Genomic DNA, 12,061 nt, shown 5'->3' with positions numbered 1-12,061 from the left:
CGTATCGCGACATTGCTGCTTGCGTTGGTCGAGATCCAATGATTGTTAGCAGAATATGGAGTCGGTGGGTTCAGGGGTATAATACGAAACGCCGTGCTGAATCCCAACGGCCACGTATCACTAGCAGTCGAGGTGACAGACATCTTATCCGCATGGCTGTAACGAATCGTGCTGCCACGTCTCGATCCCTAAGTCAACAGATGGGGACGTTTGCAAGACAACAACCACCTGCACGAACAGTTCGACGACGTTTGCAGGAGCACAGAGTATCAGCTCGGAGACCATGGCTGCGCCTACCCTTGACGCTGCATCACAGACAGGAGCGCCTGCGATGGTGTACTCAAAGACGAACGTCGGTGCACGAATGGCAAAACGTCTTTTTTTCGGATGAATCCAGGTTCTGTTTAGAGCATCATGATGGTCGCATCCGTGTTTGTCGACATCGTGGTGAACGCACATTGGAAGCGTGTATTCGTCATCGCCATACTGGAGTAACACCCACCGTGATGGTATGGCGTGCCATTGGTTACGCGTCTCGGTCACCTCTTGTTCGCATTTACGGCACTTTGAACAGTAGACGTTACATTTCAGATGTGTTACGACCGGTGGATCTACCCTTCATTCTATGACTGCCAAACCCTACATTTCAGCAGGATAATGCACGACTGCATGTTGCAGGTCCTGTATGGGCCTTTCTGGATACAAAAATGTTCGACTGCTGCCCTGGGCAGCACATTCTCCAGATCTCTCACCAATTGAAAACGTCTGGTGGATGGTGACCGAGCAACTGGCTCGTCACAATATGCCAGTCACTACTCTTGATGAACTGTGGTATCGTGTTGAAGCTGCGTGGGCAGCTGTACCTGTGTTTGACTCAATGCCAAGGAGTATCAAGGACTTTATTACGGCCAGAGGTTGTTGTTCTGGGTACTGATTTCTCAGGATCTACGCAGCAAAATAGCGTGAAAATGTAATCACATGTCAGTTCTAGTATAATATACTTGTCCAATGAATGCCTGTTTACCATCTGCATTTCTTCTTGGTGTAGCAGTTTTAATGGCCTGTAGTGTAGTGGCACGTGGTCGTCCGGAGTTCGGTCTTCCTGCGGCCGTACACTCTCGTGAATTCGTGAATACCGCTGACGGCAGTCATGTACATTCGCTACATTCCGCAGTACTGCAAAAGGAACATCCATATTCTCGTAGCCCTATTACATGGCGTCGTTCAAAGTTAGTCAGTTAATGGCAATGGCGTCTTTGTCGCCTAAAGGCATTCTTGACACGCGTCAACTCACCAAATCCAATCTGAAACGTAAATAACGGCCACGACCTTTACAGCTTGAATTTACAGCAAACCTGATTCGCATTCCCATAGTTCCGCTTCTAGTGCCACTCTTAAACAAGTGGCGCAATAGCCTATTTGGATTCACATCGTCTTTCAGGTGTAGAAACATGCCTACCAACTTTCATTAATGTAGCTGAACTGTTTCTTGATTTTTTTTTTCGTCTGTGTATTTGAAGACTTAGAAATAGCGTATGATTCTGTACACGTCAAAATATCACCGGAAACGATGAAGTGTATAGTTGTAGAAGCACAGCAAAATACCTGCTCCGGACAGGACTGATAGAGAACATAGAAAAGATATGAAGAAGAGCAGCGTGGTTTGTTACACGTTCTTTGGTATTGAATCGAACAAGAAAAGGGGAACTGACTCTAGAATACAATGTACACTCCGCCACACACAATAAGGTGGCTTGTGGAAAATAGATGTAAATGAAGATGTAGAATATACTAGCAATGTTAGGCAGTTGTCAAAGTAGAGAGAAAGTTGAGTGAGGCAGTCCATGCATCAAAACGACATAGAAGGACTGCAGTACGTTTCCGACCCTATTTAAAATATATGTGAAGTATACACTGCAATGGCAACGGCCTTGACATAGTAGATACACCGGTTCCCGTTAGATCACCGAACTTAAGCGCTGTCGGGCGTGGCCAGCACTTGGATGGGTGACCACCCGGACCCCCATGCGCTGTTGCCATTTTTCGGGGTGCACTCAGCCTCGTGATCCCGACTGAGGAGCTACTCGACAGAATAGTAGCGGCTCCGGTCAAAGAAAACCATCATAACGACCGGGAGAGCGGTGTGATTACCACAAGCCCCTCCTATCCGCGTCCTCATCTGAGGATGATACGGCGGTCGGATGGTCCCGATGGGCCGCTTGTGCCTGAAGACGGAGTGCTGCTTTATACACTGGAAAGGTGAAATAGTCGTGCGAAGGTATAAGAATTATTTTCCTCTATGGCACTATATGCTCATAATAATTTGTCGATGATCAAGTACTGACAGAAAAAAGTAGGGGAGGGGAAGGATGTTAAATGTATGATAAAGAAATTAATGGAAGCATTTGAAGGGGGCTAGCTTAGGAAAAGTATGAGCAAAGCAGAATATCTGGTAGTGAGAGGAACATAGTACGTCCGAAATAAATATTAAACCGTTAAAAAATTGTAAATAATTAGGATCGAGTATCCATACGTTGGGGAACTGTGATACAGATGTGGAAGTCAGGATCCAGCAGGCAAGAGAAGTTAACGTGAAACTGGACATTGTCAAAAGAAACAAAGAAGAGTATTCTACAAACAGTAGTTGGAAGTATACTAACATTTATACGAAGATAGTAACGTGTTCTCGAAAGAATAGTTACTGTTGATGACTCAGATGGATAGAGCGTCTGCCATGTAAGCAGGAGATCCCGGATTCGAGTCCCGGTCGGGGCACACATTCTCAGCTGTCCACATCGAGGTATATCAACAACACTGTCGGCAGCTGAGGTTGTCAGTTAGTCATCATTTATACTAACATTTGGTGCAGAAGGACAAACGTGAGGGTGCAGAAGAGAAGTAGAGTACAGACAGTAGAAATGGATGTAACAAGGATGTCCAGAGGAGAGAGGAGAAGAAATGAGGAACTCAGGGAGATAACTGATATGGGAAAGCGGTCGTGAAATTAATTAAAAAAATGGCACTTCAATGATGTGGCCATGCATGGTAAATGGAGCAAGAACAGTGGTTACACGGAATCCTGGAGTGATCGCAGCCGGGAAAGAGGAAGTGCGATGGGCCGAGAATAACACTGAGAGCGGGAGTAATTGAAATGAACAGGAAGAGAGATGTGAAGAAGGAAGACTGCAGTGACCATGAATGCTGGTGAACGGAAATATAGGGCAACTGCCGAAGAGAGGAGAAGCCCTTAAAAGTAAATGTAAGCAGTCTTTGAATGTACAGAAATTAAAATTGTACACTTCACAAAACACAGAAAAATAAAATCACCTAGCTACTATATCAGTGAATTGTAATTGAAATAAGGCAGCAATACCTGGGTGTAACGATTTATGACGATATGAAATGAAGTGATCACGTGTTGTCAGTAATAATATTTGTCCAATAATTAATAAGGAAATAAAATTTATTGCTATTGAAGGTCCTATATTTCCTAACAATGTTAGCAGTAAATATCCAACAATTATATTTGCGGCTAATCGTACTTCTAATGGTCCTGGTCGAATAACATTTCTAATTGTTTCAGTTAAAACCATAAATGATATTAGTGCGGAAGTAACGCAGAAGGGAGGCTTTAATTCACCAGTTCGATACTGGGGAAATGCAGTCAGTCCAAAAACGAAACTGCTTAAAAATATTCTTACGATGCATCCTAGAATATTCCGTAAGTTAGCTGTCACACACCAAACAAACAGCACTGAGAGGGTATATTCGACGTAATCAGAGGGGCCACGATGAATTGTCAGTGGCTTGTCTCACTCACTAGAGATTACTCAGATAAGTCAGAAACTGGGAATACCTTTTAAACAGAGTTTCCATTAAATTGTACAGTTAACCCGCGTAGCACCTAAAACAGTCATTTTCGTCCATTCTTGAAAAGGTTGCTTTTATGGTTCCTGTTCACTACAGAGAACAGAAAAATGTCAGGATTGGGTCATCAGGTTGCTGTTAACCATTATCGCTTTATTTTTGGCCCTAAAAATGACACTCAGCAATGCTGTGAGCCCTTAAGATTACTAGGAACTGCTATAGCCTTTGCCCTACAAATGCTGTGGCGAATATGTTTCGCCTCAAGACGCTCCGAAAGAGGAAACAAACTGATTTGTAAATCTGTCTTTGTGCTTCACAATCTGCTTCTTTCTGGATCTCACATGCCTAAATCCTTCAACTACACAATGCCTTCTTCTTTAAATGAGCAACTGTTTCACGAAGTTGGTCGATTTATTTTTTCATTCAAGGCGTTCTGCAGTATGCTCTGAGATAAAAACGCAATCAAGAGCAGACTAGGTGGTTCCGCTCAGGCTGGTGAAGACGTGCCACACTCACCTGGTGAGCGGTGAGCCAGCGCCGCCATAAGCGTCGTCTTACCGGCCCCGCTGCCTCCAAGCATCGCCACCAGGGTGCCGGGTCGCACCACTCCAGTCACTGGAACACCACACAGAGCCACCGTCAGGCTTAGCTGAGCACAGTCCAACAACTACAAGCACAGCAGTTGTTGGATAAAATAAATTGCTCAAAGAAGTTTATCGTCATAATTTACTTATTTTGTGAGTTTCTGATTAGATACCTGGTGCTTATTAGTTTTTTGATCACAGGAGATTGCTACTTACAGCCGTTCGCATAGCAGAAAGTAAACCTGCAATGTGCTATCCAGTAGAGGGCGCTGTGTCTGCAATCGTGAATGGACCAATTGGGATTGTATGCGCTATGCATTCTGTCGAAAGTATAGATGTAGGGTTTGAGGCGCCTGTCGTTGTGGATCCTCAACGCACTTTGGCTCTTTCCTCGCGGATGTGTGAGAGCTGTGTGCCTAGGGCTTCCCATCGGGTCGACCGGTTCACTGGCGCCAGTCCTTTTATTTGACGCCACTTAGGCGGCTTGCATCTGGATGAGGATGAAATGATGATGAAGATACTCAGACCTGAGCGGGGAAAATCTCCAACCCGAACCGGGAATCGAATCCAGGCCCCTCGCATGGCATTCCACTCAGCTGTGGAGGCGGACAGTATGTACATAAGGGTTATGTTTATGTATAGCGTATTAATGGAATTGTGTTGTTATGGATGAAGCAAAGAAAGAAGGTGAAACCAGGTGATAGCAAATAGCCTACTCTTCTCGAATAACTGTAAGGAGGCCGCCAATCTTAACGACCCCATTCGACATATCCATCACCGTCAACAGCGTCACACCCTCTCACTTGTCCCACAACATGTGATATTACGTCTCCGTGCTCTTCATCAAATATTAAGTCCAGCCTTGTCAAATATGTGGGGGTCTAGGAAGCTTGGTTATTAGGTTCGCTAGACAAATATTCAACAAAAATCGTATTAATGAGTTTTATTACAAAAAAGTAAATGACAATACTTTGACAATTACACAAATGTGTCGCAAGCAAAGGGTGACATACAAAATAAGCCACCTCTTCACTATAACAATTCCCGCGTTATATGGAGTGTAAAAGCGAAATAACGAGCGCTGACGCTTGTATCCGAGTCGCTAGTCTTGCAGCTATTATTCAACAGGCCGCGACTAGTCGGGCCCGATTCTAATGTCCTCTTCACATAGGGGCCGCTGCACTCACGTTGTCGTCCTCGTCTGAGGTTGACGTCTTCTCACGGCCATCTCTTCTCTACCGTTCGGCTCTTGACTTCACGCTGTAACATGTGACACTGTAGAGAATTTGGAATCTAATCCAGGACATTGGTGCAAAGACCCGTGTTCAAGAATTGTATGCGATCACTCTGCACCACTTCTCCCGTTTATGGACAAATATTTGATGTGCAAATTTTATCCAGTATCAGTATATGAACCGGCTTACGTTCAAGTGGAACGCCATCACTCAGGTGTTCGCTACTGACCGATTAGTTTGTCAACACGCCTCTAAGCGTCATTTCAAGCCCAGATCGTGAGTGGATAATCACTTTGCGCGAAAAAGATTTGCCCACAGAATTGGTGCCATTGAAACGTTCAGCCTCTATCGAGAGACACCAAACAACAAAGATCTCCCTCGGCGTGGTCTCTCGCAATCATCAACACCCTTCTATGACCGCTATAGACAAGTTACAGCTCGCATGTACCTGAGAGAATGGAGCAGTACTGTACGGAGCCTTTTTGGAGGCAGATTTTTTATTTAGCTATGGAGAGAAAGGAAATGAACCCAGATACGCAGAAAATGGAAGGGGTGTTGTGCGCTATATGATCAACACTATTCGGACACCTATTGGTGGGAGTGGCTGAGTGGTTTTGGTCACTACAGTGTGGAAACGCGCGACCGCTACGGTCGGAGGTTCGAATCCTGCCTCTAGCATGGATGTGTGTGAAGTCCTCAGGGTGGTTAGGTTTAAGTAGTTCTAAGTTCTAGGCGACTAATAGCCTCAGCAGTTGAGTCCCATAGTGCTCAGAGCCATTTGAACCTATTGGTGGACATCAATACAGGCTGAGCCCGTCCTTGGCCCATTTGATGGTTTGAATGTTACCAGGGACACTTTCAGTGAGTTGTCTGTCTGCAGTGGAATGGCAGCCCATTCTTCCTCAAGAGCCGAAACCACGGAAGTAATGATGTACGCTGGAGTCTGGAGCGATGTTCTGACTCACCCCAAAGGGTGAGTTGGTGTCGGGACTCTGCACACTCCAGTCCATTTCCGAAATTTTAATGTCCACAAATCATCACATGGTGCGTGGTGCTTTTGATAGAGAGAACTGTCATGGTGATAAGCAATCACCGTATCCAAAATTTTACTGTACCATACGCTGTACACTATGTTCTAAAATGTGTTCATATGCTTTCGCATTTATTGTTTTCTTAAGGGCAATAAGCATGAAAATCACCCCCTATACAGTTACATCAGCTCCTCCACACTCCACTGTTGGCACTGCTCTTCAGGCTTCAAACGTTCTCAGGCATTGTCAAACCAAATCCTTCCAGCGAATTTGCACCGTACATAGAGTAATCCATCTCTCTAAATTACTCGTTTCCAGACTACCACTGTCCAGTGGCTCACGCTATACACCAGCTCAACTGGAGAAATATCTGGCTTATGAGGAGCTATTCGATCACTGCACTTATTTCTTCATTACTCTCTATGGACAATCACTGTGTTAGCTGGACAGCTGGTAGCAGTTTAGAAACCACGAGTGATTGCTTACGCTGATTTCGTACGCCCATCCTCCGTAATGGCCGAAGGTACCTGTCTGTCAGTACATGTCTGCCTGGTCTCGGTTTAGCTGTGGTTTTTCTTTTCCCTTCGCGTTTTCACTTCACGATGACATCACCAGCAGTCGACGTGGGCGGCTTTGGAAGTGTTGAAATGCCCCTGATGGATTTGTTACGCAGGTGTCAGTCACCCAGTGACTAGTCCACATTCGATGCCACTGAGCTCCTGTGGCCCACCATTTCAACTGTTACTCCTTCTCTACCGACAGCACAATACTTCCCGCCTCCTCTTATACTGGCTGGTCCGCCTATCATGACATCTAGTCGTCACTTCCGCATTACATAGGCGTGTGCGGAACCTTTTGATCAGATAGTGTGTATGATGGGAGGGAGAGATGTGGGGACAGAATGGAGGTCCTTTGGGGAAGGATGTGTAGATTAACTGGACGGGAGATTAGAGTAGAAACAGGAGACGGATTATAATACAGCTTAGGGGATGCGCAGGATACGCTTTAAGTTTGAATAAAAATCGTCGGCAATGGCGACCCAAGGCTTCTTGTATAATAGTCGCCCGTATTTGGCCATTGTCCTGGTCTAAGAGGGTGGTACAGCGGTCAGAACCTCAGGGAGGACCATTCTGGTACGAAACTGACTCTAAAACACGGAAGAATCAGTAATGATCAAAGGGATGAGGATTCAGAACGCACTGGAAACCACTGCATTAATGATAAATAATGTGTTTCCACAAGAGACGTACCTGCCAACTGGAGAAGTGTCATGACTGTTTCTCCATTCGAAAGAATCTTGGGGATTATTTCCCGTTTGGATCTCTGAGGGGTGATTACCAAGGGGACTAACCACGAGAAACAAATTTAATAACGAACACAAATATAATATTCTACTAGTCGGAGCGCGCAATGTCAAAAGTTTCAACGTGGTAAGGAAGCCACGTCTGAAAAGGGAAATTGAAGCTCTGGGTCGATTAACGGAATCGAAGGACAATAAGGATTTCTGGTCAGTCGAATAGAAGATAATATCTACAACAGCAGAACAGGAATATGATTTGTTATTAACAGCAAAGAAAGGCCAGAGCGAGTTACTGTGAACAGTTCGGTGATAGGTTTCTTCTCGTTAGAATCGATAGCAGACACCAACAATAATAATTTGTATACACCGCCATGAAATAAATAATGCACTCTGTTAGAGATTACCAGTTCAGTAAAGGTTTAATGTTTCAACAGTGCATATAGAGTACATGAAATGACTACATTTACAGAGAAATGGCACAAGCGGTTTTGAGGTACCAGGTATTGGCCCATGCTGGAACACCCATATTAGTACGTGGTATAGCCTCCATGGGCGTCCATGCAGGCACTTACTCTGGCATCCAGTCTATCGTACAGACGGCGAACACTGTCCTGTCATACATTACGCCACAACTGCTCGACCTGTTCACATAGCACTGTGAGAGGTATTGGTTGACATGCCGAACAAGTCACTTCTCGTTCCATCATATCTCAAACGTCGTCGAATGGAGACAAGTCCCGAGACCGTATTAGCCAGGGGAGTCGCCGCACGTTGAGTTTCACAGGCTGTGTGTGGCGAGCATTACCCTGCTGGAACAAAATACACTATGTAATCAAAAGAATCCGAACACTTCGCTGAAAATGACTTACAAGTTCGTGGCGCCCTTGCTCAGTAATACTGGAATTTAGTATGGTGTTGCTCCACCCTTAGCGTTGATGACAGCTTCCACTCTCGTAGGCATACGTTCAATCAGGTGCTCGAAAGTTTCGTGGGGAATTGTAGCCCATTCTTCACGGAGTGGTGCACTAAGGAGAGGTAACGATGTCGGCCGGTGAGACCTGGCACGAAGTCGGCGTTCCGAAACATCCCAAAGGTGTGCTATAGGATTCATGTCAGGACTCTGTGCACGCCAGTCCATTACAGGGATGTTATTGTCATGTAACCACTGTGCCACAGGCCAAGCATTATGAGGAGGTGCTGAAAGATGTAGTCGCCATCCCCGAATTGCTCTTCAACCGTGAGAAGCAAGAAGGTGCTTAAAACATCAGTGTAGGCCTGTGCTGTGATAGTGCCACGCCAAACAAGAAGGAGTGCAAGCCCCCTCCATAAAAAACACGGCCACACCGTAACACTACCGCCTTCTAATTTTACTGTTTGCACTACACTCGCAGGCAGGCGACGTTCACCGGGCATTCGACACACACACACAGCCTGCCATCGGATCGCCACGTTGTTTACCGTTATTCGTCACGCAACGTTTTTGCACTGTTAAATCGTCCGATGTTTACGCTCCTTACACCAAGCGAGGCGTCGTTTGGCGTTTACCGGCGCGATGTGTGACTTATGAGCAACCGCTCGACCATGAAATTCACTTTTCCCACCGCCCACCTAACTGTCATAGTACTTGCAGTGGATGCAGATGCAGTTTGTAATTTATGTGTGATGGTCTGGATTGATGTCTGCTCTCTGTCAGTCAACAGACGAGGTCGGCCTGTACGCTTTTGTGCTGTACGTGTCTCTTCACGTTTCCACTTCACTATCACATTGGAAACAGTGGACCTAGGGATGTTTAGGAGTGTGTAAATCTCGCGTACAGACGTATGACGCAAGTGACACCAATCACCTGACCACGTTCGAAGTCCGTGAATTACGCGGATGGTGCCATTCAGCTCTCTCACGATGTCTAATGGCTACTGAGGTCGCCGATATGTACTACGTGGCAGCAGGTGGCAGCACAACGCAGCTAATATGAAGAACGTATGTGTTAGGGGGTGTCCGGATACTTTTGATGGCATAGTGTATCACCTTCGTGTTGCAAGAAGGGCAAAAGAACGGGTCTAACAACACGCTTCATGTACCGTGCTCTGGTTAGCGTCCCATCCAGAAACGCCAAACGTTAATGAGAGTTGTAGCTTGTCGCATCCGACACCATAAGGTCTGGAGAGGAGCCAGTGTGTCTTCGATGAGTGCACAGTATGAGACAGCGCTTACCAGGTGAACGTCGTACGCGCAGGCTGAATCTGCCTTCATCGCTGAAGACCACGACGCGCCATTTCATCTTCCAAGTGACCCTCTGACGCCACCAATAGAGCTACGGATGTCGACTCTGTGGCCTGAGTGGAAGACGGGCTAGAGGTGTGCGTGTCCACAGTCCCACTGCTAGTAACGGAGTCGCCATAGTTCATGTTCACACGTCTGGGCTCACAAACCCTGTGGTCTGTGCTTAGGTAGCTCTATGATTTGCCACTGTTTCTCGTACAATACGACGACGCTGCCGGGCGTCTGTGCTGCGTGAAAGTCCAGAACCTCATCTATGGGTGTGAGAATATTAATGTAACCACTGATACCAACATCACTGCATAACTAACACAGCACGCCTAAACTCGCTCATTTGACTGTAGAAAGGACGAGTGCTTCCTTCACACACGGAGTCTTCTAGCTGTGAGCATTCCCTATTAAAGGGTAGATACAAATGGTACTCTGGTAGCTATACCATTATGCTATCCGCTGGCGAACTACGTTGACACCATAACCCAGGTGTCCTACGCCGTCATCAGATCAAAATCGGCGGCGTCTTTCCAAGTGTACTAAGTTTTTCCCGCACTGTATACACGTCGACGTCACAAGCATGAGATGAGGGTATTTGATGGGTAATTCAGTATATAAAGAGAGATGATATGATAATGATCATGTGGGGTTGTGATGTAGTAACAAACGAAGGAACAGAGGACAGAGTTATGGCAGAATGTGGGCTCGGTTGTAGAAATTGGAGACCTGAAAGACTCCACTTTGTAAGAGCTAAAACCAAAAGAAGAGGAGATATACTTTGACAAGACCCTGAGAAACAGGACGATTCCTGTGTAATTGAGACACAGATTCTCAATTCTGATGTTAGAGCGTAATGCGTACGCAGAAGTAGATATAGACTCAGATCCCGAGTAAAGAGGAAGAATAAGCTGAAGTTCGAGAGGATCTTCGAGAAAAATTATTGTGGAAGAAGTAAGACACTGAAGTACTGAGGAATGATCGCATGAATTTGAAGTTCTCATGAGGCTGTATATACTAAAGACTGCCACAGGAGGCCGTTCAGTTGAAGGGAAATGGACATCACTAAAAAAGGTAATCGCAGAAGTGACAGTGACAAACATGGGTAGTAGGAAGATAACTGAGAAGAAACCTTGTGTAACAGAAGAAATACTTCAATTGATTGACAAAAGGAGGAAATGCAGTGCCAGAAGAAATGCAACAAGGACAAGGTTATTTCATTGGCAAGTAGTGTGATAGGTAGCTCATTACTGAAGTAGCCTATGATACCAAATTCAGAAGACAGTAACGGCTGCCCAGTCACGTCAATACACAGCGCATCCCTTTCTGGTGACAATGCAGACGAGCATTCTAGCGTCGTTCTTACAGGCCTTGGAGAAGGAGTAAGTTCCATCATGTGCCTCACGTCTTTAATTGACGAGATATCTGACAATCTTACTGGCGTGGGCTGTTGTTGTACACCACGATGTGCATGTTGCATCGCAGCAGCCGCATGTGAACTTTCACTGTCCGGCTGAAAAAGCTCATTGCCTTCCTATCGAAAAATGGCAGTAGCACGGTGTAACATTTTAAGCCATGGATACTGGTTAATTTACCCTGCACGAACTCTAAATGTTACGAGGAGTTTTAGTTAATGCCTCCCTTCCTCCCCCCCCCCCCCCCCCCTCCACACGTACATCGCATGTAGCCTGAGATGGGACCTGTGCGTCGTTGGCGAATGCACCCTGGAATAGGAAGCTCAACAGCCGTACGCATTACACGAGTATGTCCATTACTTTC

General features: G+C 45.8%; 1 protein-coding gene across 2 annotated transcripts in view; it reads right to left on the bottom strand.

Annotated features, from left to right (window-relative positions):
- The window catches only part of LOC126354403 (protein scarlet-like), a 188,627-nt gene that overhangs the window by 138,344 nt on the left and 38,222 nt on the right, over positions 1-12,061 (bottom strand). For both annotated transcript variants that reach the window (XR_007565320.1, XM_050004014.1), the window contains exon 3: positions 4,384-4,482. Coding sequence is in view for 1 of the 2 variants with exons in the window: in XM_050004014.1 (XP_049859971.1) it covers positions 4,384-4,482 (99 nt within the window). In the remaining variant the exon portion in view is untranslated. The remainder of the gene's footprint in view (positions 1-4,383; positions 4,483-12,061) is intronic.

Source organism: Schistocerca gregaria, chromosome 3, assembly GCF_023897955.1.
Source record: "Schistocerca gregaria isolate iqSchGreg1 chromosome 3, iqSchGreg1.2, whole genome shotgun sequence".
NCBI lineage: Eukaryota > Metazoa > Arthropoda > Insecta > Orthoptera > Acrididae > Schistocerca > Schistocerca gregaria.
The sequence above is the reverse complement of the archived record's forward strand: the minus strand, read 5'-3'. Positions and strand labels throughout refer to the sequence as shown.